The sequence below is a fragment of the Saccopteryx bilineata genome, chromosome 2 (assembly GCF_036850765.1).
Source record: "Saccopteryx bilineata isolate mSacBil1 chromosome 2, mSacBil1_pri_phased_curated, whole genome shotgun sequence".
NCBI classification, from domain to species: domain Eukaryota; kingdom Metazoa; phylum Chordata; class Mammalia; order Chiroptera; family Emballonuridae; genus Saccopteryx; species Saccopteryx bilineata.
In genome coordinates, this window is record NC_089491.1 from 394,351,185 (window position 1) to 394,378,374 (window position 27,190).

At 52.7% G+C, this 27,190-nt stretch overlaps 1 protein-coding gene across 1 annotated transcript; it reads right to left on the reverse strand.

Moving 5' to 3' along the window:
• Nucleotides 1-166: 166 nt before the first annotated feature.
• USP22 (ubiquitin specific peptidase 22) lies at nt 167-26,803 on the reverse strand. The gene is made up of 13 exons (XM_066264498.1): nt 26,357-26,803; nt 20,637-20,769; nt 19,413-19,526; nt 18,953-19,054; nt 16,424-16,593; nt 14,778-14,925; nt 13,029-13,134; nt 11,377-11,535; nt 6,047-6,173; nt 5,176-5,267; nt 3,496-3,558; nt 2,179-2,328; nt 167-1,029 (listed from the first exon to the last, which is right to left on the reverse strand). Exons 1-13 carry the CDS (start codon nt 26,525-26,527, stop codon nt 987-989), a joined length of 1,578 nt encoding a protein of 525 aa, XP_066120595.1. The 5' UTR covers nt 26,528-26,803; the 3' UTR covers nt 167-986.
• Nucleotides 26,804-27,190: the final 387 nt, after the last annotated feature.

The window sequence follows — 27,190 nt, forward strand, 5'->3', positions numbered from 1 at the left end:
GGTGACTGGCTGCAGCCGATTCCCGTCGGCCAGTTCTGACCAGGGCTCAGGAGGTGGGGTGGGGGGTCTGACCAGGGCTCAGGGTGGGGGGTGGGGGGTCTGACCAGGGCTCAGGGTGGGGGGTGGGGGGTCTGACCAGGGCTCAGGAGGTGGGGTGGGGGGTCTGACCAGGGCTCAGGGTGGGGGGTGGGGGGTGGGGGGTGCGGGGGGGTCAGGGTCACAAACAGCACTGAAAGCAAGATCCACTCTCAAGAATGAAAAACTACCTAAATTTCAGTAGAAATACAATTCATTCACATGACTAGCATTACATTTATGAAATTCACCATGGTGGAAAAAGAGGAAAAGGGAGGGAGATAAGAAAAATGCCTATTTCTAGAAAACTGAGGAGAACACCCAGGCTGATACTCCACATGCAGTTTGAGGCTATGTCATCTGAAGAACGGATATGCCTGAAGCCCCGGTGAGTGTCTTGGACTCCACAGGCTGTGCTGAGAAGTGCGGAGAGCCCCCACGACACAGGTCTAACCACACAGGCGCACGCCACCCTCTGTCCTGCAGAGCAGCTTTGCCTTCTCTATGCTTTAATGGGCCCACAATTTAAAAATGGGCCTTTAGAACTCTGTACTGTCGTGCGGCAGAACGAAGCACCAGGGCAAGGCTGCTCTGCACCATGGGGGCCCCCCCAATCAGCACACGCTGAGGAGCAAGGCAGACACGCCAGTGACACACCTGCTCTGCCCCTTCCCACGCAGAACACGCCCCCCACTTGACTTCCGTCCGCTGTTTGGTTCCTCCCCCCTCCGCCCCCCACCATGCGGGTCCACTCAAACCCCCCAGTCCCGGGCCCCGGCTGCAGAGGAAGCTGGCGATCTTGGGGCGTTTCTGTGTGGGTGGTGGTGTCATGGTGCTGGGTGGCGGGGAGGGTCTTGTCAGGCTTGCCAACTCATAGCCTCCACTCTTCTGATCAGCTGGGGATAAGGCTCCTACTCATACTCCAGAAACTGTTTGTGGTAGAACAGCAGGTACCTGAGAGGCAGAGACAGAAACACCCTATATGTAGTTACTTCACAAAGTGGTCAGAGCAGAACCAACCCCCCCACCCAGGTCCTGGGCACGGTGGCCTCAGCACCCGCCAGCAGTCCAGTGCTCGGCTGGACGGTTTCTGGTTCTTAGTCCCCGAGGAGGAGGATCCTTAGCTGGCAGCGCCCCCACCTAGTGCCCAAGCCCCCTGAGTCCGTCCGTCCTTCCACCCAGTCACAGGAAGTCCTGGGTCCTGTCAGTCCCACCTCCCACATAGCCCCTGCCCCCCGGGACTAACAGTGCTGGGTCAGAACTCCTTTTGCTGAGACTCCAGTGGAGGCGTCTGATCCCTCTGGGCTCGGGCCTCCTCAGCGCACGAGGCTGTGCTCTCCACACCGACTCCTAACGCAGACGCTTCCCCCCAGCGGGGACACACAGACCCCGCAGAGTCTCAGCGGCTCACCCCGGGGCTGGGATCCTACCAACAGTCTCAAGACTGAGGACTCGGCGAGGCTGAAGGGGACGAGGACGTGCCAGGAGGAACCAGCAGACAGAGAGGAGCTGAGCCCCACCGAGTCGCTCAGGCCCGATGGAACGGCCACCGCCATGCCTTCTGTGGCGAGGCAGTACCCTGTGCACAGCACAGGTGAGTCGTGTCCTAACCAACCAACCGAGGTCGGCACCGCCGAGACCAAGCCTCAGGGCTGCAGCCACCACAGGGAAACAGCCTTGCACGGTACAAAAGACAGACGTGGGCCTGACCAGGCGATGGCACAGGGGACAGAGCATCGGACTGGGACGCCACGGACCCAGGTCTGAAACCCTGAGGTCGTCAGCTTGAGTGCCAGGATTACCAGCCTGAGCATGGGGTCGCTGGACTGAGCCCAAAGGTCGCTGGATTGAGCGAGGGGTCACTCTGCTGGAGCTCCCGGTCAAGGCACATATGAGGAAGCAGTCACTGAACAGCTAAGGAGCCACAATGAAGAATTGATGTTCCTCATCTCTCTCCTGTCTATCTGTCCCTATCTGTCCTTCCCTGTCTCTGTCAAAAACACAAAAATCAAAAAAATAAAACAAAACAAAACAAAAAATAAACCAGACGTGACCCCGGACTCGGGTGTGCAGACGGGAGGACAGACGGCCACCCCAACGTACCCCTCACTGTCCAGCACATCCTCAATGCTGGCCTTGGTGATGATGGCATCGTCACATTTGAACCACTGGTCCTTGTGCTGCCGGATGAAGCTGGTGTAGTGGCCGCTCTCCAGGGTCCCCTGGTGGTTGACGACTGCAAACAAGGAGTACCTGGCCCGAGAGGAGAGGAGTGGGGACAGCAGTTACCTTCCTCATCGTCAGAAACCATGGGTCCTGCCTGACCTGTGGGGGCGCAGTGGATAAAGCGTTGAACTGGAAATGCTGAGGTCGCCGGTTCGAAACCCTGGGCTTGCCTGGTCAAGGCACATATGGGAGTTGATGCTTCCTGCTCCTCCCCCCTTCTCTCTCTGTCTCTCTCTCTCCTCTCTAAAAAAATGAAAAAAAAAAAAAAAAAAAAAGAAACCATGGGTCCATGCGGTTAGAAGCCTGCACCCCAAGAGCTCACCGAGCCCAAGCAGCAGTGACACCCCAGGAATCAAAGCCCCTGTGGCCTCCACTCAGCTCTGGAGCTTCCCAGCGGAACTGCACTTAGTGGACGTGGAGGGAGCAGCTGGTGGGAGACACTGTGAACACTCACTCCTCTCTCTCTGCCGCAGCAATGGCGCCATGGAGGGCAGAGAGATGAGAGGGGCCTCGTTACAACGCCGGCCAAGCAAGATTCACATGCTGAGCTCTCACCAGACCTGCAACAGCCAGACTGACCCTGACAACGCAGAGGCCAGGAGAGAGGGGTCAGGCTCCACAGCAGGAGGGAGCGTTTATGATAAAAGTGTGGCAACCAGCTGACCGGGCGGTGACAGTGGACAGAGCGCTGGACTGGGACGCAGAGGACCCAGGTTCGAGACCCCAAGGTTGCTAGCTTGAGTGCGGCTCATCTGCTTTGAGCAAAGCTCACCAGCTTGAACCCAAGGTCGCTGGCTTGAGCAAGGGGTTACTCGGTCAGCTGAAGGCCCGCAGTCAAGGCACATATGAAAAAGCAATCAATGAACAACTAAGGTGTTGCAACGTGCAACAAAAAAACTAGTGATTGATGCTCCTCATCTCTCTGTTCCTGTCTGTCCCAGTCTATCCCTCTCTCTGTCTCTGTAAAAAAAAAAGTGTGGCAACTCCTTTCCTCACAGAGGACGCACATATTTTCAGCAGAGCAGTGGGCAGCAGGACAGGAGGCACGCCAGAGGCCAAAGGAAACGAGCTCTGTCCCTGCCACTCAGACAGCCGTCTTCCTGGGAGATGCTGCCGGGCCGCCCTGCCACCTCTGCCCAGGGCCCCCTGCTCACACCCAAGATGCCCAGAGCCCACCCACCGGGCACCACGTACTTGTTGTCGTTGTTGAGACTGTCTGATGGCTGCTGGTACTGTCCGTTCATCCTGCTCTCTTTGCTGTAACAGCAAAATCCAGCGTCACTTAGGCTAATTCACTCAAGCAGCAATTCTCAACCTTCCTCACCTGATGGCACATGTAAACTAATAACTAAAATCCTGCAGCACACCTATATACAAATATCGATCGACTTACGACCTATGCAACTTATGGCCATTCGACTTGATGACCACACTCGCTAGCCACGACTGCTCCGCGTCTGGCAGTGCAAGCGTTGCCCAGCTGGGCATACGACAGTGTGGACCAGCTTCCGGCAGCACTACCATCTCCGCGTGCACCATTTCAACTGTTATCCCAGACTCGGTACAGTAATTTGTGTCTTGTGTCTTGGATATTTTTCATCAAACCCCTCCCAAGATGTCTACACCAAGAGGAAATTGTCTTTGCAAATATTAAACCAGTTGTACTGGTAATACAGTGTTTTACTTAAATCTGATGAATGTAAAAATAAGAAACAAAATGGTGTAGAGATAATACAAATGGCATAAAATGAACAAAAAAAATTATATATAATAAAATTGATAAAATATGACTTAAAGATTTTTATAACATCATTTCATAGTACTGTACATATAGCCTACTCAACTTATGACCAAATCGTGTTACGACCTGTCTGTCAGAACCAATCATGGTCTTAAGTCGAGCACTAGTTGTATATGCATTTGCCAATCTGACAAAAAACGGTATAATTTTAATTCATGCACACTGTATGGCTGTTGTCAGTTTTTATTTGATAATCTAAGGGAAAAGAGGTCAGTGCCTCTGACAAAATAGTCAGGTACTGCCTATTTTAAACATTTTCAGCACACTGGCTGAAAATCACTGAACTAAAGAGACTCCTGGCTCGGATGAGATAACAATATTACTGGGGGGGGGGGGGCACTACACCAGGCTTGGCGCTGGATCCAGTTTATACTGGCTTTCTGGTTCTCCCAACAGCTCTCCCTTCCGGGGAGAAGTCACCCCCGTGTGACGATGAAGACACCGAGGCCCAGGCTGGCGGAGTGTGCTGCCCAGTGTGTGAGAACCCCAGCACCCCTGCCAGGAGGCGCGGCTCCGCCCAGGTCCAGCTGCAGGCACACCCCCAGCAAGGGGGACAGTCTGCCCCGGGCCCTTCCAATGACACACAGCCTGCCAGCACTGTCTGGCTTCCAGTGCCAGGTCTGCAGTCATTTGTCACAGTGGCCCCAGAAAATCAACATGTGACCAACATATTAAAAAGGGTTGAGTTTCTGTTGTTTTTGGAGAATAAATTTAAAGTGGTCTATGATACCAAGACTTGAAAGTGAGAAGAGAGGACCCCACAGCCGCACGACCAGGGTGTTTCCCTGCATCCAGTGTCGGCTCCATCAGCTACAGTGCTGCCTTCCGGCTGTGACCCACACTGATGACTTCCCACGTCTGGACATTAATAAAGAACTGCCTTGGGAAAACCTCAGAGGTCACCGAAACAGGACATCTGAGGAAAACTAACTCGTTAAACCGAAACGTGCTTCGGTGACTATGAGGTCAATAATCTGGTCTCAGCAGCTGTGGTCACAGCAGCGTCTTCAGCTGTCTCATCAGAGAACTGGTGCTGATCTCTGACCTCACAGCCCGACAAACCTTCTTCATACCTGGACGCCATGAAGGGGGTCATGTCCAGCTCCAGGGGAAAGGACACGTAAGTGGTGATCTTCCGCCTCAGTTTGGCTGAGTGTTCGAATCGCTACAGAAATGGGAGAGAGGGGAGAGGAGTCGACGTGGGCACAGCTTCCTCCCTGGTGCGCCTGCACACTCGCCAAGCGGGCGCGGCATCCACTTCCTGACCGCCTTTTGCCACATCTGGAGCTCAGATTCTACGACACCGTGGCTACATAAATCTAATTCATGGGGTTCAAGTCAAGTCTTCAAATGAAGTGACTGTTGAAAGCAATAAACGACTAGTGTACAAAAAAAGTAATCTTAAGCAGACCCAGCGAAGTGAAGGTAACAGCACAGAACCAACACCCACCACCTCTGGAGGCAAAAACACACGCACTGTTCCTTTCACGGAACAGAATTCCTCTGACGACACCTGGGGCCGCCAAATCCAGCAAGCAAGCTAGGGATAGTTTTTTGTTTTGTTTTTTTTTAAACATTTTTGAAGGGTCATAAAATAAAACAGAATAGGAAACATATCATGTTAAGTGTCTTTCTTTGCTCTGAAGTAAAAGAAAAACAGAAAATGTGGCTGAGGATGGGAGAATTCGGGTAGAAGTAGCAGCTGAACAACCGCAGCCCGCAGGCAGCTCACGCTCTATCTTCACCGTGCAGCAACCACTCTGTGTGCACAGGCCTCTCGGGGCCACAGGAGACAGGGAGACTCACAGCTTACCACCCAGTCGCTCCAGCACTCCGCGAGGGAGTCGCTGCGATCACAGAACGTACTCTGTGCCAAACCAGCAGGCTCTACGTTGTACTAGGGACTGATTGAGTCCGCTACGAGAATTTTTCTGGAAAACTTACTTTGAGGTGAAAACAGGCAACAATAGGCAGTTTCTTCATGGTGAGCTGTTTAGTGGACTCCTGGTAGCTATGGCAACCACTACATTTGATCTTGGCACTGCTTCCTAAGTGCTCTGGTCTGGTGAATCTACAAGGCATTCAAAAAACGTGTTTTTAAGAAAAATATGGAGAGGTAAGAGAGGGAAAGGAGCCTGACCTGTGGTGGCGCAGTGGATAAAGCGTCGACCTGGAAATGCTGAGGTCGCCGGTTCGAAACCCTGGGCTTGCCTGGTCAAGGCACATATGGGAGTTGATGCTTCCAGCTCCTCCCCACCTTCTCTCTCTGTCTCTCTCTCCTCTCTCTCTCCCCCTCTGTCTCTCTCTCTCCCTTTCTGCTCTCTAAAATGAATAAATAAAATTTAAAAAAAAAAAAAAAAGAGGGAAAGGAGTTACCTTACCGTTTCAATAATTTCCCTACTAAAAACATACGTATTTTCCCACACCCTTCACCTTCTCTCCGTATCAATTAAAAAGAAATACTTACTTATAGCTGAAAGGATATAAAAACAAGACCAAGATGTGCACTGTCTACAAGAGACCCAGCTCAGAACAAAAGGCACACACGGACCGAAAGGGATGCAAAAAGGTATTTCATGCAAATGGGAAAAAAAAAGACTTTAAAACGAAGTCTACAGTGAGAGAGGAAGACAGACGCTGCCCAGTGACCTAGGGAGCAATCCAACAGGAGTATATGTAGAACCCCTGTAAACATTCACACACCTAAATACGGAACCAAACCTTGATCCACAAAGGATGAGATCAACAGGAAAACAGTCACAGCAGGAATTTCAATCCCCACCCACTTCTTCACCGGACAGACCTTCCAGACCGAAAGTCAACAAGGGAACAGCCACCTTACATGACGTTACATCAGACGGACTTACTCGATATCTTTAGAGCATTTCACCCCAATGCAGTAGGACACACACTCTTGACAAGCACACAGGGAACGTTTTCTACAACAGGCCACATTGGTAGGATGCAAAACACGTCTCGGTAAATTTAAGAAGACTGAAATCAAATCAAGCACCTCCTCTGACCCCATGGTGTTAAACTAGAAATTAATCATAAGAAGAAAGCTGAAAATCAAAGACATGGAGGCTAAACAGCATGTTACTAAACAATGAAGAGTTAACAATGAGATCAAGAAATAAATCAAGCCTGACCTGTGGTGGCACAGTGGATAAAGTGTCAACCTGGAAACGCTGAGGTTGCCGGTTCAAAACCCTGGGCTTGCCTGGTCAAGGCACATATGGGAGTTGATGCTTTCTGCTCCTCCTCCCTTCTCTCTCTCTCTCTGCCCTCTCTATAATGAATAAATAAAAATAAAATCTTAAAAAAAAAAATAAAAAAAAAAAGAAATAAATCAAAAGATACATAGAAACGAATGAGAACACAACAACTGAAAACCTGTGGGACACAGCACAAGCAGTCCTAAAAGGCAAATTCATAGCCCGGCAGGCCTACTTCAAGGAAAAAGAAAAATCTCAACCTAACTTTATAGTTAAAGTTAGAAGAAAACAACAACAATGTCCGAAGTGAGTGTAAGGAACAATAAAGATCAGAGCAACAATAAATGACATCAAGTCTAAAAAACATAAACAAGATCAATAAATCCAAGAGTTGGTTCTTTGAAAAGAGAAACAAGATCAACAAACCTTTAACCACACTCATCAAGAAAAAGGAGAGGACCCAAATAAAATCAGAAATGAAAGAGAAGTAACAACTGGCAACACAGAAATACAAAGGATTGTAAGAAAATATGACAAAAAAACTATATGCCAACAAATTAAGACAATCTGGATGAAATGGATACATTACTAGAAAGAGACAATCTTCCAAAACTGAATCTGAAAGAAAGAAATCTGAATAGACCAATTACAGCTGACGAAATTGAAGCAGTAATCAAAAACTCCCAACAAAAGTCCTGGACCAGAAGGATTCACAGGTGAATTTTACCAAACATTCAAAGGGTTATATCTATCCTTCTCAAACTATTCCAAAAAATTCAAGCAGAAGGAAGACTCCCAAGCTTATTATGTGAGGCCAGCACTATTCTATACCAAAAACAGACAAAGACACTACAATAAAGGAAATTATAAGCCAATATTCATGATGAACACAGATGCTCAAGTCCTCAACAAAATATTAGTAAGCAGGATCCAGCAACGCATTACAAAGATCATACACCACGGTCAAGTGGGATTTATTCCAGGGAGGCAAGGCTGGTACAATAGCTGACAAGTCAATAAATGTGATTCACTACATAAACAAAATGAAAGATAAAAATCACATGATCGTATCAAGAGATGCAGAAAAAGCATTTGATAAAATCCAGCACTGTTTTACGATCAAAACTCTCGGCAAAGTGGGACTAGAGGGAACATATCTCAACATAAGGCCATACATGACAAACCCACAGCCGACATTATACTCAATGAACAAAAACTAAAAGCGCCTGACCAGGCGGTGGCGCAGTGGTTAAAGCGTCAGACTGGGATGTGGAAGACCCAGGTTCGAGACCCCGAGGTCGCCAGCTTGAGCGCGGGCTCATCTGGTTTGAGCAAAAAGCTCACCAACTTGAGACCAAGGTCGCGGGCTCAAGCAAGGGTTACTCGGTCTGCTGAAGGCCCGTAGTCAAGGCACATATGAGAAAGCAATCAATGAACAACTAAGGTGTTGCAACGCGCAATGAAAAACTAATGATTGATGCTTCTCATCTCTCTGTTCCTGCCTGTCTATCCCTCTCTCTGACTCTGTCTCTGTCGCTGTAAAAGAAAAAAAAACAAACTAAAAGCAACCCCTTCAAGACAGGGAGGTCCTGTCCCCTTTCACCATTTCTCTGTATGTCTGAACAAGGCAGCAAAACAGAGGGTGGACCGTGAGGCCCAGGGAAACCCCAGGGAGTGAGCTTTGAGGAAGTTCTGCCCTGTTACGAGGGAAGCATCCGTGGTCCAGCTGGGTCCACTTCTCCCACGAAGGGTTCAAGGAGCACGAGGTGGCCTTTGTGCAAGGTGCCACAGACAACAGCAGCCCTCACACTTCTCAAACACCGGGAAACCCAGGCAGTCAGTCCAGAGCAACAAATCCCACGTACTCTACGCCCGACACCCGCTGGGATCTGCTCCCAATATAACTTAAACAGGGACTCGGCTGTTAAAACCTAGAGATGAACAAACTCCTCTTTTCCTCAGATTCCTGGGCGGGACACAGCCAGCTCCCCAGGCACCGCAGTCTGCTAAGTGTGGTTTCTCCTTCGGTGCCTGCTCTGTGAGCACACTTTCAAGTCTATTTTTTTTTTTTGTATTTTTCTGAAGCTGGAAATGGGGAGAGACAGTCAGACTCCCACATGCGCCCGACCGGGATCCACCCGGCACGCCCACCAGGGGGCGACGCTCTGCCCCTCCGGGACGTCGCTCTGCTGCGACCAGAGCCACTCTAGCGCCTGGGGCAGAGGCCAAGGAGCCATCCCCAGCGCCCGGGCCATCTTTGCTCCAATGGAGCCTCGGCTGCGGGAGGGGAAGAGAGAGACAGAGAGGAAGGAGAGGGGGAGGGGTGGAGAAGCAGATGGGCGCTTCTCCTGTGTGCCCTGGCTGGGAATCGAACCCGGGACTTCTGCACGCCAGGCCGACGCTCTACCACTGAGCCAACCGGCCAGGGACCTTTCAAGTCTATTGAAATTAACCATGAAACTTAATTTCACTGTAAATACTCTCTTGAAAAATTACTTATTTGTTTTTCCATATTAAAAATCTAATACCTCATTTATAACTGGATCTGTATAACAAAGTTAATTTTAAAATTCTAAATGTGCACCTTTGGGTCTGACTATGCTACAAGGTAAAAGCCAAGAAGCTTGTCCCTCTTCATAAGGAACACTTCTTCTGCCCAACAAGGACTTGTTTGCAGGGACCCTGAATGAATGCAGGTAAAAGAAAATCAAGGCTGTAAAACACCAAATTCAATTAAGATAAAAGTTTAGCACGGGTTTCTGGCCTCACCATATTTGTATGCAACAGCTATTTAAATGTTCATAGCAACTGCATCCTGAATCTCATCGTGTGTCTAACAGACAATGTGGTAGGTGGGCAGATGTGAACACACGTGTGATGCCGAACACCAGGGCTGTGCACTGACCCTGCAGCAGAGACTGCTCCTCACGGGAGGCTGGTCTCTCAGTGCAGATGTGAACACACATGTGATGCCAAGCACCAGGGCTGTGCGCTCACCCTGCAGCAGGGACTGCTCCTCGCGGGAGGCTGGTCTCTCAGTGCAGATGTGAACACACGTGTGATTCCGAGTATCGGGGCTGTGCGCTCACCCTGCAGCAGAGACTGTTCCTCGCGGGAGGCTGGTCTCTCAGTGCAGATGTGAACACACGTGTGATGCAGAGCATCGGGGCTGTGCGCTCACCCTGCAGCAGAGACTGTTCCTCGCGGGAGGCTGGGTCTCAGTGCAGATGTGAACACACGTGTGATGCAGAGCATCGGGGCTGTGCGCTCACCCTGCAGCAGAGACTGTTCCTCGCGGGAGGCTGGGTCTCAGTGCAGATGTGAACACACGTGTGATGCAGAGCATGGGGGCTGTGCGCTCACCCTGCAGCAGGGACTGTTCCTCGCGAGAGGCTGGTCTCTCAGTGCAGATGTGAACACACGTGTGATGCAGAGCATGGGGGCTGTGCACTCACCCTGCAGCAGAGACTGTTCCTCGCGAGAGGCTGGTCTCTCAGTGCAGATGTGAACACACGTGTGATGCAGAGCATGGGGGCTGTGCGCTCACCCTGCAACAGGGACTGCTCCTCGCGGGAGGCTGGTCTCTCAGTGCAGATGTGAACACACGTGTGATGCCGAGCACCAGGGCTGTGCGCTCACCCTGCAGCAGAGACTGCTCCTCGCGGGAGGCTGGGTCTCAGTGCAGAAGCTGGCACAGGTCATTAGCCACCAAGGGGCAGGAAGCCTGAACTCTGCTGACCGACACAGTGTGTGCACACGCCTGCCCGTTGTGTGTGTGTAGGGGGAACCAGGAGCTGGGATACAGACATTCTGTGCTGGGAAGTCAAGATGAAAGACTATCTTGTCACCCTGCAACAATGTGACAAACTAGTGTGAGTCATTGGGCACCAACTGTGGCCATTTGCAGACCGTCCTATTTTTCCTCACGTTCCATACTGGATGGGTGAGAGAAAACACTCCCGGGACCCTGGGCAGCTTTGCTCTGACCAGCCACTACTGACCAGCGCAAGGCCTACATGGAAAGGGCTTTATTTTTCTGCAGGAGTGCCGCAGACTGACCTTCTCAAGCAGTCCGTGAGCGTAGTGGTTCCTGATGCGTGGCTTTCCCCGTTCACCACACTGCCCTCGCTCCCTGGGCTCAGGGGCCAGAATGGGGTGGAAGAGCCAGGCAGGTCTAAACTGATGTCCCAGAAGGGGTCAATAGTGGTGGACACTCCACTAGAAGCAAAAGGAGACAGAAACACATATGAGAACTGACATCCACAAGTGGCTTCATAGGTATCAGCTTGTGGAGTTAATTGCAACATTCACAGTTCTGCCCCTCTATCCAGAGGACAACTCAGGTCACATGGAGGTGTGCTCATACCCAAGGCATCCTAGGCTCCAAGGCCCTAGGGAGGGACACCATGTGAAGCTCTTAGGACAGTCCCCCACCCAGAGGACCAGCACAATCATTTCAGGTTTTCTTCCTGGCTCCACATCCAGAGGTTGTGAACCAATGGGTCTAGGTCAGCAGCTTCTGGGACCTGGGAACTGCTGCACCCAGATCACACCTAGGACCCAGGCACATGCTGCTGAGTGTGCACCGGTGACGTGGGCACCAACCTGGCACGGAACCCAAGCTCAACAGCAGCGCTTCAGGTTGTCCAACAAAGTCAATCCCTCTTGGAAATTTAAAATATACAAACAGGAAACTCACAGAGTGGGAAACTCACTATAAACATTGAGACAACGTTCTGCTGATGGAGGTGAGTAGGACAGGGCCGAGAGGCAGCGATTCAAGCCATGAGGCTGAACGCTCAGGGCGATGGCCCACGACGCCCGTGCTCCTGAACAGAGACTGCACGAGCAGCACTCACGGGAAAGCTGAACAGAGACTGCACGAGCAGCACTCACGGGCAAAGCGGACTCTCCCAGCACCTGGGCTGTTCCACAGACTGCACGTGGCGATCCATGGTAAGTTCTGGAATTTTAGTGGGTATGACCAGGGTTTTTAAAGAAGTTGGGGTGAACGGAAGTGTTCTTCTAACCTCACAACCAGTGCAGTCTCCTCCTGGAAATGAGAGCTTTGCGCTCTAAGCACAGATAAACCTGTAAAAATGCAGGGAGCCGTGCAATGCTGCAAGTGCCCACATTGGGAGCACACACGTCAGTTCTCTGCCGCGCGTGGCCCAGTCTTTGAAGGAGGCTCTTTCTCTGGCTCGTTTCAGGGGCCCCATGGAAAGCCGAGCTGTGAGAGGAAACCTACCCTGCTGGGCGGGGATGGCAACGGGTGACCCCCAACACAGACCCGCAGCCCTCGTGGGGACACTGCCCTAGCAACCTTCACACTCAGGGTGACCTGTCCATTTCCTGTGCCTCTCCCACGGGGACTGCTTGATCCCAACCTGTCAACGGCTCTGTAACGGAAGCTTCTGCTTCTCCCCTGGCTGCGCGGCAGGCGCTCCTCGCTACGACTCCCACGACTCCTGACACGTCACCCAGGAGGCACGCTGGGGTGGCCCTGACTAAACGTCACTCCGAGACTCTTAACTTTCAGAACGTCTCAGAACACAACAGTCTGTGACCGACAACACACCATGATGTTGACGAGCAATGCCCAGTGCAGTCAGTTCCCTGGAGGAACCTGGGCTCCCACGTGAGGTCTGGTGAGCGGCCTGGACGGCCTGGCATTCTGGACACTCAGTGTCCGGCACGGAGCCTCCACTTACTGGCAGACTTGGCAGGTGACGTCCGACTGCAGCCCGCCCGTGAAGATCTGATCTATGATGCAGTTGCAGTGGTTGGGGTTGTTGGCCTTCTTCCCGTTATCGTCCCCTGGCGAGAGACCACAGCTCTGTGAGTCACGTCTGCACATCCCCCCCAAACCAGGAAGGGGCCACGGCCCCAAGGGACTAGAGCACTCAAGCACAGAGACGCTAGGAAGCTCGAGGGCAACCACTCTGGACAGGGCACGATGAGCAGACAGACGTGGTGGGGACAGGGACGACCCAGACAGCTTTCTGTTCTTCTCCTCCACTCCCGAGAAGATGTCCTTAGCTTCTATCTTGGTACCAAAACACATCAAATGCCCACTAACTGGGCAAAGTTACCGATTGCTTTTCTCACTTACAAAATCTCTGAATGTTTTCTAGCGAGGTGGCTCGACATTCCGTGGGTCAAATATTCCCAGAGAGGCTGCTACTCACGCTCCCCAACTAGACGTGTCCTCACTTCTCAGAGTCCCTGCAGAAGTCCCACTGAGCACCACTGTCTCTCTCCTCAGTTCCCACACTCTGGAGCTCAGGAAGAGCTCTGTCTTCCGGTCAGTTGTGACTAGGTAAGGACAACTGCCATTCCGTGGTTCAATACAGGTCACGTGTACAGCTGACCCTTGAACAATGTGCGTTTGAGCTGTACAGATCCACTTACATGCAGAATTTTTTCAACTGACCCGCAGAGTTCAAACCCACCTTGTTCAAAGGTCAACCGACAGCCTGACCAGGCGGTGGCACAGTGGATAGAGTGTTGGACTGGGATGCGGAGGATCCAGGTTTGAGACCCCGAGGTCACCAGCTTGAGCATGGGCTCATCTGGTTTGAGCAAAGCTCACCAGCTTGGACCCAAGGTCGCTGGCTTGAGCAAGGGGTTACTCAGTGTGCTGAAGGCCCACGGTCAAGGCACAGATGAAAAAGCAATCAATGAACAACTACGGCATCGCAACAAAAAACTGATAAAACTGATGACTAATGCTTCTCATCTCTCTCCATTCCTGTCTGTCTATCCCTATCTATCCCTCTCTCTGTCTCTGTAAAAAAAAAAAAGTCAACCGACGGTTAGAAATCCAAGTACGGCCTGGTCTGTGGTGACACAGTGGATAGAACAGCAACTTGGAATGCTGAGGTCACTGTTCCAAACCCCAAGCCCGCTGGCTCTGAGTGCAGGCTGGTAAGTGCAGGGTCGCTGGCTCAAAGCAAGGGGACATTAGCTCAGTCCCAGTAGAGGAACTGAAACGTACCTTAAGATCACAGCAAATGAAACAACACTTAACCCAGTGCGTGTACCTGCTGCCTGCTGTCTCCGCTAGACAGCCCAAACCCCCAGGTCCTGACCCCCGCGGCACAAGGGCACAGACCCCCAGGCCCCGTCCCCCCACGGAATGAGGGCACAGACCCCCAGGCCCTGCCCACCGCGGCACGAGGGTACAGACCCCCCAGGCCCTGTCCCCCGAGGAACGAGGGCTCAGACGCCCAGGCCCCGCCCCCCGCGGAACGAGGGCACAGACCACCCCCCAGGCCCCGCCCCCCGCAGAATGAGGGTACAGACGCCCAGGCCCCGCCCCCCCGCGGAACGAGGGTACAGACACCCAGGCCCTGTCCCCCGAGGAACGAGGGCACAGACGCCCAGGCCCCGCCCCCCACGGAACGAGGGCACAGACCCCCCAGGCCCCACCCCCCGCGGAACGAGGGCACAGACCCCACCTTTGCAGTGTCGGTGCAGGACGTCCAGGGCCGCGATGAGGAACTCATGGGCATCCTGCTGCTCATAACCTGCCAGGTGCCGGGCGTGTGTCCACACCAAGTGCAGCAGCTTGTACGGGATGTGGGGGGACCGGTGGCCCGAGTAAAACTGCTCGGAGAAGGGAAACAAACTCACGTCAGGAATGAATGCTACGCCCTCACACACACAATAAAACACATTTAACAGCTGCCTAGAAGGTGAACTCACTTGATCTTCTGGGTCTGCAGTGTTTTCTCCCTTCCCACCATCCAGTTTTCTACGATAAGCCCAGATGATGAATTATGACACGTGTTTGTCAAGAAAAACAGGTCTATACACTGAAAGGCGAATTCTTCTGTTTGCAAAATACACCTTAATACACCTGAGTCCATTTGAGTTTATCACCCAAGGGTGCCAGTGAAAATGGCTGAAGTCCGTGTGGAGGTGACACCCTGAGCATCTCAACTGCAAGCGCCTTTCTCTCACTCGGGTCCAATAGTTCTACTCAGTATGCTCGCTGCCGTGGGCCCACCCGGTGCCGGCATGCTGTGCGTCCGGAGGAGACGGTCAGGCTAGACCAGAGGCTGGCAGGCCTTTTCTGAAAAGGGCCAGAAAGTCAATGACTGCGGCTATGCACACCATGGTTGTGTCTGCCGCCTCCTTCCTGCAGGGCACACGCAGCCAGTGCCTGACCTGTGGGAGCTCGGGTGTGGCTATCCTATCAAAGGTCACCCACAAAACAGGCTTGCTCCTCTGCCAGATGCCGGAGGCACATCTAGAACCTCCAAGCAGACTAGGGGGCAGGCAGCAGTCCCCATGGAGTTGGGGGGGCTGAGTAGTTTCAACCCTGAGAGGCTGTGCTGACGTCACCGAGTTGAGTGTGGAGGACACACAACCCAAGGGTGCTGGAGCCGTCATGTGTCAGTGCTGGCAGGGACAGACGTGGGCAGAACAGACCTGGGTGCAGCCTACAACCCAACCAGGGCAGCAGAACCTGGCTGGTGTTCAGGACACAGGGTCGCACAGACAGACCCAGCAAAGCCCACACAGAGGAGCAGCCGCTGAAGAGAAGACACAGCCGGGCGGCCAGAGCCCAGGTCACGGGTCCGCACGGCAGACAGAGGGGAGGGCGAACCCGCTCAGCATTCACACACAAGTGTCACCCAGACAGCAGTGGAGGGCAAACCCGCTCAGCATGCACACACAAGTGTCACCCAGACAGCAGGGAACCCGCTCAGCATTCACACACAAGTCACCCAGACAGCAGTGGAGGGCAAACCCGCTCAGCATGCACACACAAGTGTCACCCAGACAGCAGGGAACCTGCTCAGCATTCACACACAAGTCACCCAGACAGCAGGGAACCCGCTCAGCATGCACACACAAGTGTCACCCACTAGTTTTTCTAAGTCAGCCTCGTGCCTCAAAAAACAATGCCAACAATCTCCTATCTAATGGTTCCTTTTAGAAAAAATGGCAGTCTGCCATAGTGGACGCACACAGTGAATGTCTACTTACTATGGAAGGTTTTAGAAATTTGTCTTCCTTTATTATACTGTAGTCACCCTTATTTTATTTTATTTTTTTAAAAAGGGACAGCAGAAACAGCGAGTTCCAGAAATCTCACCTCCTGAAACAGGGATGACATCTCACACACCAGACAGGAGCTGGGGCTCTGCATCTCACACCGGTGCCGGTCGGACAGGAAGAAGTCGCGCAGGAGCGGCGTATGGGTGAGAGCCTGCACGATGCAGTTCATGAAACAGGTGTTCCCGAGGTTGATGAGCCCTCGCAGACCTGCAGAGGGGCAGCCGGAGGGCGGTGAGCAGGCCTCCCCGACAGGTTCTGCTGGGCCCTGACGCACAGCAGGGCCTCGTACTTAACGTCCACCTTCTCTTACTCATTCAACACCACAGCAAGAAGAAATGTTAACGCTTTTCTCATTTCCACACCAGTGTTATATACACTACAGTGAGGCCAACCTTTGGCCCCTCCCACTTCAGCCATTATACATTCTGATAAAATTACCCAAAGACATTCTCTAACAACAGGCAACAGAAAGTCAGACACAAACAAAAATAGCTTTTAAAAATGTTCCTAAGATGGAGCCCTGGTCGGTTGGCTCAGCAGTAGAGCGTCGGCCTAGCGTGCGGAGGACCTGGGTTCAATTCCCGGCCAGGGCACACAGGAGAAGCGCCCATTTGCTTCTCCACCCCTCCCCCTCTCCTTCCTCTCTGTCTCTCTCTTCCCCTCCCGCAGCCAAGGCTCCATTGGAGCAAAGATGGCCCGGGCGCTGGGGATGGCTCCTTGGCCTCTGCCTCAGGCGCTAGAGTGGCTCTGGTCGCAACATGGCGACGCCCAGGATGGGCAGAGCATCGCCCCCTGGTGGGCAGAGCGTCGCCCCATGGTGGGCATGCCGGGTGGATCCCGGTCGGGCGCATGCGGGAGTCTGACTGTCTCCCTGTTTCCAGCTTCAGAAAAATGCAAAAATAAAAAAAAATAAAATAAATAAATAAAAATGTTTCTAAGATGGCCTGAAGGAGGTGGTGCAGTGGATGGTGTCGACCTGGGATGCTGAAGCCCCGGTTTGGAGCCCCGAGATCACCCGCTTGAGTACAGGCTCAAGTGGCTTCAGCGTGTGATCAACATGATCCTATAGTCGCTGCTTTGAGCCCAAGGTCTCTGGCTTGAGCTAGGACTCACTGGCTCAACTGGAGCACCCCAGCCAAGGCAAGTATGAGAAGCACTCAATGAACAACTCAAGTGCTGCAACTACAAGCTGATGCTTCTCATCTCTCTCACCAAAAAAAAAAAAAAGTTTCTAAGATGTATTTTTTTGAAGTCTTAGAGAACAAGCTCATCCACACATTTCATTCCCTGAAGATCACTGAACTAGCCTCCACCTGGTGAGAACAAACTTGAGCTTTTTACACAAGTGTGCGAAGGGGCAGGGACCACTGTGCCCAAGCCTGCCTCAGTCCCCACAGAACAGGTGCTGAAGAAGTGGCTGGTGAGCAAGCAGGTGAACGACAGCAGCTCAGCGACACTGAGTATCATGTCATGAAACCCACATTTTTTTTTATTTTTACAGAGACAGAGAGTCAGAGAGAGGGATAGATAGGGACAGACAGGAATGGAGAGAGATGAGAAGCATCGATCATCAGTTTTTCGTTTCGACACCTTAGTTGTTCATTGATTGCTTTCTCATATGTGCCTTGACTGCGGGGCTACAGCAGACCAAGTGACCCCTTGCTCGAGCCAGCAATTTTGAGCTCAAGCTGGTGAGCTTTGCTCAAACCAGATGAGCCCACGCTCAATCTGGTGACCTCGGGGGCCTGGGTCCTCTGGGTCCGTCTGACGCTCTATCCACTGCGCCACCACCTGGTCAGGCAAAGCCCACATTTTTTTAAAAATTTTTTTTATTCATTTTTTTTTTAGAGAAGAGAGAGAGAGGGTGAGAGACAGAGAGAGAGAAGGGGGAGGAGCTGGAAGCATCAACTCCCATATGTGCCTTGACCAGGCAAGCCCAGGGTTTCGAACCGGCTACCTCAGCATTTCCAGGTCGACGCTTTATCCACTGCGCCACCACAGGTCAGGCTAAAGCCCACATTTTTACCCCGACTAAATTAAACCCTGAGAAGGAAGGCGACTAAGTGGAAGCCCCCACCCCGGGCCCGCCCCACCCACCGATGGTGCAGTTGGAGGTGATCTTCCACTAAGTGGAAGCCCCCGCCCCCGGGCCCGCCCCACCCACCGATGGTGCAGTTGGAAGTGATCTTCCACTAAGTGGAAGCCCCCGCCCCCGGGCCCGCCCCACCCACCGATGGTGCAGTTGGAAGTGATCTTCCACTAAGTGGAAGCCCCAGCCCCCGGGCCCGCCCCACCCACCGATGGTGCAGTTGGAGGTGATCTTCCACTAAGTGGAAGCCCCCGCCCCCGGGCCCGCCCCACCCACCGATGGTGCAGTTGGAGGTGATCTTCCACTAAGTGGAAGCCCCCGCCCCCGGGCCCGCCCCACCCACCGATGGTGCAGTTGGAGGTGATCTTCCACTAAGTGGAAGCCCCCGCCCCCGGGCCCGCCCCACCCACCGATGGTGCAGTTGGAGGTGATCTTCCACTAAGTGGAAGCCCCCGCCCCCGGGCCCGCCCCACCCACCGATGGTGCAGTTGGAAGTGATCTTCCGCCGCTTCGGGTTGTGTTTCAGCAGCTCCAGCTCCCGTTTGCTTGGTTCCCACGTTGAGAACTTCTCTCCAACACCTACAGAGGAAAAAGTTCCAGGTGCTGTTGGCTAAACCTGCATCCAGTGTGTTTATAGACAGAAATGGTGGTGATATGCTAGTTGTCAGGCTGTAATTCAAACGGGCATCCGTGATATAAGGTCTTTCTAAAACCCCACTATGTTGCAACAGGCTACACAGAACACGAGGCTGCGTGCGTGTGCGTGTGCGTGTCGTCTGTCCAAACAGCTAGCTGCTCCCCGACCCTGCCCCGTCTCCAGACACTGACTCCCTCCCTGGATACTGGTCTTCCTTCTGGTGAGCGTTGCCCTTGACAGACAACAGGGAACACGGGAAGAGGAAGTGAATGAGGAACGTCAATCTAGGCAAAACCAAACCTTGAATTTTCCAAGCTTTTCGCTGTTCTTCTTTGGCGATGATTTCTATGTCTTTGTCATATATGTAGTCCTGGCACAGAAAGCAGTAGATACCTCCATACACAAGTTCTATGGCTGAAAAGACCAAGGAAGAACAAAATATAATAAAAGTTAAAGGGTGACACAGACGGGCGGTGCAGGTTTTTAGATACTGGGCTGTCTGCAGCGTCTCCCTGTCCTCCAATCACAGAACCTCATTACAGAAGGATTTCTCCCCACTTCGCAGTTTATCCCAAGCAGGTAAGCTTTGTCTCTTTTCTCTGGATGCTCCCACCAGAGGGTGAGACATATGACGGAGGTGCCACATCCAGATCTTGTAAAGGAACCAACATTCAAGAATCAGGGACCCTTACCCTGCCTTTTCTCTGAAGGAGCAATAGTTACAACAAGGGAAACTTTTTCATTACGTTTTCCCCGGGTTCTAAATCACAATTATTAGTCTGACATACAGTAACCATGTTTTACTGCACCTAGAATCCCTGGTGCTTTTAGAGAAAAAGGAATGCAAAAATTATTTGCCTACTCTTATTTTAAGGATAGCAGCAAATTACCCTCTGACCAGATAACTTTGACTTCTTGACCCAGAGCTGCCTGTTACCAGCTGTGAGTGGGTCCCGCACACTTTCTCAGTATCTATAAAATAGGGTGACATCTGGCTCCTAATTACCTCATTATAAATATAAGTAAGATAAAGTCCTCTGAGCAAGGGAAGAAAGGTACTACCTCACTTCGACCATTAAAAGGAATTTCTGGCCCTGGCTGGTTGGCTCAGTGGTAGGGCATCGGCCTGGCGTGCAGAAGTCCCGGGTTCGATTCCCGGCCAGGGCACACAGGAGAAGCGCCCATCTGCTTCTCCACCCCTCCCCCTCTCCTTCCTCTCTGTCTCTCTCTTCCCCTCCCGCAGCCAAGGCTCCATTGGAGCAAAGATGGCCCGGGCACTGGGGATGGCTCCTTGGCCTCTACCCCAGGCGCTGGAGTGGCTCTGGTCGCAACAGAGCGACGCCCCGGAGGGGCAGAGCGTCGCCCCCTGGTGGGCGTGCGGGGTGGATCCCGGTGGGGCGCATGCGGGAGTCTGTCTGACTGTCTCTCCCTGTTTCTAGCTTCAGAAAAATACAAAAAAAAAAAAAAGAAGTGGGCGGACAGTCAGGGGCCAGCCCGGTGAGTTATGTCAGAAGGGCTCCTTACCCAGGTTGTGCCGTTTCGACTTCGCATGCTCATGAATATGTTTCTTCGTGAAACAGCCAAAGAAGACACAGTGGAGACAGGAGTGCAGCCTGCTGAGGTGGACGCCACACACATGACAGACGCAGGACTTGGCCTGGAATTCAGAGAAGAGAATTAAGAACCAGCACGTGAGGCCCTGGCCGGTTGGCTCAGCGGTAGAGCGTCGGCCTAGCGTGCGGAGGACCCGGGTTCGATTCCCGGCCAGGGCACACAGGAGAAGCGCCCATTTGCTTCTCCACCCCTCCGCCGCGCTTTCCTCTCTGTCTCTCTCTTCCCCTCCCGCAGCCAAGGCTCCATTGGAGCAAAGATGGCCCGGGCGCTGGGGATGGCTCTGTGGCCTCTCCCTCAGGTGCTAGAGTGGCTCTGGTTGCAATATGGCGATACCCAGGATGGGCAGAGCATCACTCCGTGGTGGACAGAGCGTCGCCCCTGGTGGGCGTGCCGGGTGAATCCCGGTCGGGCGCATGCGGGAGTCTGTCTGACTGTCTCTCCCCGTTTCCAGCTTCAGAAAAATACAAAAAAAAAAAAAAAAAAAAACCAGCACGTGGCAGGACAGCTCTCAGAAACATTCGGCCAAGTGACCCACCCACAAGGGGCACAGCTATGGGAGGAAGGAAAGCAGGGATTTCCACCCGAAGTCTTACTATGCTGAAAGATCATTCTGCTAATCCTCAACTGCCCCTAAAAGTACCCAGTCCACTTATTAAGAAGAGAGCCCACAACCTCAACCACTAGAACCCACGAGCCCTGTGGATCTTCACCCCACACAGCTTTAGGGGCAATCAGCATCCGTTCTCCAACCACCCTGACAGGTGCCCTGACAGGTGCCCCGCCCGGCTCCCATCCCCATCCAGCCTAGCAGCCCACAACCTATGTGCCCTGAACCTGGGTGCTATTTTAATTAATTAATTAATTAATTTTGTGTTTTTCCGAAGTGAGAAGCAGGGAGGCAGACAGACTCCCGCATGTGCCTGACCAAGATCCACCCAGCATGCCCACCAGGGGGTGATGCTCTGCCCCTCTGGGGCGCTGCTCTGTTGCAACCAGAGCCATTCTAGCGCCTGAGGCAGAGGCCACAGAACCATCCCTAGCGTCAGGGCAAACTTTGCTTCAATGGAGCCTAGGCTGCAGGAGGGGAAGAGAGAGACAGAGAGGAAGGAGAGGGGGAGGGGTGGAGAAGCAGATGGGCGCTTCTCCTGTGTGTGCCCTGGCCGGGAATCAAACCTGGGACTCCCACACGCCAGGCCAACCCTCTGCTGCTGAGTATGTCTTGGTTTGCTGCGGGATTGAAATGTGGTTGTCTACTTGATGTCAAACCTGAGATGCATTTTATTTTTTAGAGAAGGGGGGAGACGAGAAGCATGAGCTTGTAGCTGCATCACTTTAGTTGTTCACTGAATGCTTCTCATATGTGCCTTGTCCAGGGGTATCAAGCCATTTTAGTGACCCTTTGCTCAAGCCAGTGACCTTGGGCTTTCAAGCCAGGGACCATGATGAGATCATGTTGATGATCCCTCACTCAAGCTGGTGAGCCTGCGCTCAAGCCAGCGCCTTGGGGTTTTCAACCTGGGAACTCAGTGTCCCAGGTCGACGCTGGATCTACTACTGTGCCACCACCAGTCAGGTCTGAGATGCACTCTGAAAATGCAATTTTACGTACAGGAAACAATGGGGACCAGGGGAGGTCGCTAAAAGAAAATAAATAAAAATAAAATGTGACAGTATAGATCCATGTTTTTCTTTTTTAATTTTTTTTTAAATTTATTGATTTTAGCCAGAGAGGAAGGGGAAGAGAGACAGCCACAGGAACATCGATCTGTTCCTGTAGTGCCCTGACCGGGGATCAAACCAGCAGCCTCTGAGCTTCAAGCTGATGCTCGTACCAGCGAAGCGATCCAGCCAGGGCAGATCAGTGTTTTTCAACTGCCTGGCCACAAAGGAGTTAACCACACTGAAGTCGTACGAAGACTGTTGGAGGGGTCGACTCAGACTGTGGATTGTGCTGTGTACAGGGAGATCGCTTCAGTTGAAAAAACAGTCTTCTAGTCACGTATCTTTAGTCAGTGCTACTTTGCTGTGTTTTAGAAACAATTTACTCTAGGGTTCTATATGGATCACCTCTTTTCATCAGTGCTGCTTCAGTTCTAGAGTCTTAGATTCGTCTCTCGAAATATAAATCTCTCAAGCTTGATCTTTAGAGTTGAAATCATCACTGGGGAACAGCAGAATACCTGGCCTGATTACAGGACACAGAGCACAGGGTCTGGAAGAGACTTGACTGAGAGCCATGGAATGTATACGTGTCGGTGGCTCCACGAACGGCTAAGTGAGTCTCTGCTGAGAATGCTGAGAGCTTTCCTGGCTTTGCTCAGCCTCCTCCTTTTCTTCTTTCTTAGTTCAGTTTATTTTTTTAGTATGTCCCCCATTTTAAGTAAAATTTTTTTCCTTTTCTTTTTAAAAGATGTTTTATTTTTAAATTTTTTGTAGAGAAACATCAATTCGTTGTTCCACTTATTTATGCCTTCGTGGGTGATTCTTGTATATGCCCTGACCAGGGATTGAACCCACAACCTTGGTGTGTCCAAACAACGCTCTAGCCAACTGAACTACCCAGTCAGGGCTTATCATGGAAACGTTTTTATATTCAATAGTGCAATTAAAGCCTAAAGTGGGCATAAAGCTATCAAATCTGACTGTGTTCTTCTCACTCTCCACCTATCAAAAGAAGAATCACGCCCTGGCCGGTTGGCTCAGTGGTAGAGCGTCGGCCTGGCGTGCAGGAGTCCCGGGTTCGATTCCCAGCCAGGGCACACAGGAGAAGCACCCATCTGCTTCTCCACCCCTCCCCCTCTCCTTCCTCTCTGTCTCTCTCTTCCCCTCCCACAGCCGAGGCTCCATTGGAGCAAGGATGGCCGGGCGCTGGGGATGGCTCTGTGGCCTCTGCCTCAGGCGCTAGAATGGCTCTGGATGCAACAGAGCGACGCCCCCTGGTGGGAAGGCCGGGTGGATCCCAGTCGGGCGCATGCAGGAGTCTGTCTGACTGCCTCCCCGTTTTCAGCTTCGGAAAAATGAAAAAAAAAAAAAAAAAAGAATAATCAAAGTTTGGATACAAAAAACCGTGACTACCTGTTGCTTTGATAAGAAAACTTTTAGTTCCTGTTCACCCAGGGATGCATTTCCACAGTTACACTGTAGCGGAGTGTCAATCTCACAAGCAACCTTTTTTTATTTATAATGATTATAACATAAATTGGCATTTTGACAGGAAACTTCACATCTTTAAAAAGAAAAATGTACAAAACTTACAGATCTGCTAAGAAACCTATGCAAAACTGGCAAACTTGTAACTGTTAATCTCAAGGTTAAACTACCTCTCAAATCAACTCTTCTTGGCTGGACCACTAGAGAGTGCTAGAAACACAGTCAGTCAGACAGGAGCCAGACTGACACAAGAAAATAATTTCCCTAAAATTCAGAGAATATAGCTGGTATGCTACCAAAAGTACTGCCATACCAGCAGACCTGAATTTTGAAAGAAATATTTATCACCATCTCTTGTCAATCTCTATATAGCTCAAGCTATCTCTTCAACAGCTTTCAAACTAAGCAACTAACATTAAAATAAACTAATCCAAGCCATATACAGCAAATTAAACAAAAAAAGAACAAAGATTTATAACTAAGTAACTGACATAAAAAACTAACCTAAGCCACATATAGCAAAAGGTTTCTTTCTTTAGGATATTAGGCAAAGTTAAAGATGGGTTAAACTTGACTCCCCAACTTTGTTCAAAATTAGGGGGTTGGGAAAGATGCTGAGATGTTACATCACATAAATGTTGACCAAGAATACAGGCAGTAACAAGATTATCATCTGAAGAGACCGGTTTCAGCCAGGCGATTCTTTTTTAAGGGCACACAAGTCCTTTTGCAAGAATTTCACTCCCATCCTAAATCTGTTTCGCCTCTGATTCCAGTTCAGCCTAAAAGGTAATGCTTCCCCAACACCATTACTGATAAAGAGAAAATTAAGCTTAACATTCCCTACAAATCAGCGGATTTGTTAGTTTTCCCATAAAAAATAAAGACAAAAACATGCTACTCAAAGTGCAAATTGCCTAACAACTCCCAACCTCATACTATAAACTGCAACATCGCATTCCATTGTAAAAACCTATCTTTATGCCCTGGCCGGTTGGCTCAGCGGTAGAGCGTCGGCCTAGCCTGCGGAGGACCCGGGTTTGATTCCCGGCCAGGGCACACAGGAGAAGCGCCCATTTGCTTCTCCACCCCTCCGCCGCGCTTTCCTCTCTGTCTCTCCCTTCCCCTCCCGCAGCCAAGGCTCCATTGGAGCAAAGATGGCCCGGGCGCTGGGGATGGCTCTGTGGCCTCTGCCCCAGGCGCTAGAGTGGCTCTGGTCGCAACATGGCGACGCCCAGGATGGGCAGAGCATCGCCCCCTGGGGGGCAGAGCGTCGCCCCTGGTGGGTGTGCCGGGTGGATCCCGGTCGGGCGCATGCGGGAGTCTGTCTGACTGTCTCTCCCTGTTTCCAGCTTCAGAAAAATGAAAAAAAAAAACAAAAAAAACCCTATCTTTATTCAGAGAAAAGAATGCCGTTATTTTCTAATTTCCAAATGATTAAGCCTCATCACCCGGATGAGATGCGTGTCTGAAAAATAATATAACACTGAATATTATTTCCTCCGTGTCTAAAGGAGGTGATTCGTTTCTCTCGAGCACGCCATGCTCCACATTCCCATCAGACTGATCTTTTCTTTTAAATCCACTCCTCCACTGCTACAAGTGCTTGTTCTGGCTACATAGCTGATAACGATATTGTTCTCCTAAACACGGTCTTGAAAGGCCGCATACCTTGCTACATTTCCAACTGCCTACCCCGCCCCCCACTCCCAACCACACCCAAACATGAAATGGTTAAAAAGAAAAAAAGCTGCCATCTTCCTATAGTTGCTCCTGCAAACCCTGGGCTCGTGTGGCATTTTAGCCAAGCACAGCAACAACGATACCTAACAAAGCTAGCCCAGACGCACGGTTCTGTCCCCATCCTTAATGGACACTCGGGTACATAATGCATGCTCAAGATGGTGGCAGGGAACTGACCCACTGCAGACCCCCACACAGGCGCCGCCCTTCTCTTAGCTTCTGTCCCCTTTTCTCAGTGCACCCATCCCCGATCCCCGACCCCCCACCCCCACCCCAACCCCACGCCTGGAGAGTTCTTCGGAGAGACCGCGCTCTGGATCAGCGGAGACCGGCCTCCCCTGCACCAGGCTTCCAACGCAAACCTGGGCAGGAAAACGCCCCTTCCCTGATCTGCACTCATGTACCCCCAAATTGGACACTCCCCAGAGACCGTGCTCCGTCCCCACCCCCACGGAGCGAACCGCAGAGCGAAGGAGACCCCGGAAGGGAAGGGAAGAGGCCGCGGGGGAGGAAGAGGAGATGCGCTTGGGGGAGGGGACCGAGGAAGGAGAAGAGCGCTCTCGCACCCCCCACCCGCGACTGCACTCCCCAGGAGCCCGCGGGAGGCTCCGGGAGGCCCACGAGCCGTGCCACCCTCGCCCTCTGGCCGGCAGCCCCCCGGGCCCGGGCCGGGAGCAAGCCCTCCCCGCGCGCAGAGCAGCCCCGCCGGCCGCCGCTTCCGGGGGGGATGGGCTCGCCTTGCGCTTGCGGGCCTCGGCGGTGCCGCTCCAGACGAAGCACTGGTAGATGGCCCGCAGGTTCTGCTTCCAGTTGTCCACCTTGAAGCTGCTCAGGTGCGTGCAGCCCGGCGGCGTCAGCACCAGCTCCGCCTCCATGGCCTCGCTCTCGGGCTCCGGCCGCGACACCATCGGGGGCAAGGCGCGGCCGCGAGCCAGGGGCGGCGAGGGGGACGAGGACGACGCCAGCGCGGCGCGGGGCTGCTCGGCGGAGCGGCGGGACAAAGCGCGGGCCGGCGGACAAAGGTGCTGCCGCGCGACCGCAGCGCTGGGGGAAGCGGCGGCGGCGGCCGGACGCCCTGCGCGCTGCGCTCCCGGGTTCGCCGAGGCCCTCGCGGAGACTGCGAGCGGAGACTGCGTCACCCCCGGCCGGCCGCGGGCGCCACAAAGCGCAGGCTCCAGCCACCCAGGCTCCGGCCGCCAGGCCCCGCCCTCTCAGGCCCCGCCCCCCACAGCTCCTGGACAACCCTGACCACCCAGGCGGCGTCAGGGGCGGGACTAAGGAGGGACCGCCCCCGCGCCGACGCCATTGGCCGCCCGCGGACACACGGCCCTGGCGGCAGCTGTCCTTCACCATCAGGGCCGTCCCTCTGCTTCAGCGCCGCCTCCCTGCGCGCTGGACGCTGGGCGTCCGCGGTCTCCCACCGCGAGCGAGAGGGGCGGCGGTGGCGCGCATTGGGTAACGCGGGTGGCACTGAACCGGTTTGTCCCGGCCTGGGCTCTGCCGCAAAGGGGCGGAGCGACGGGCTGGGCGGTGCGGATCCCTGCCGGCCTCCGCCTGGGACTCTGCCCCGG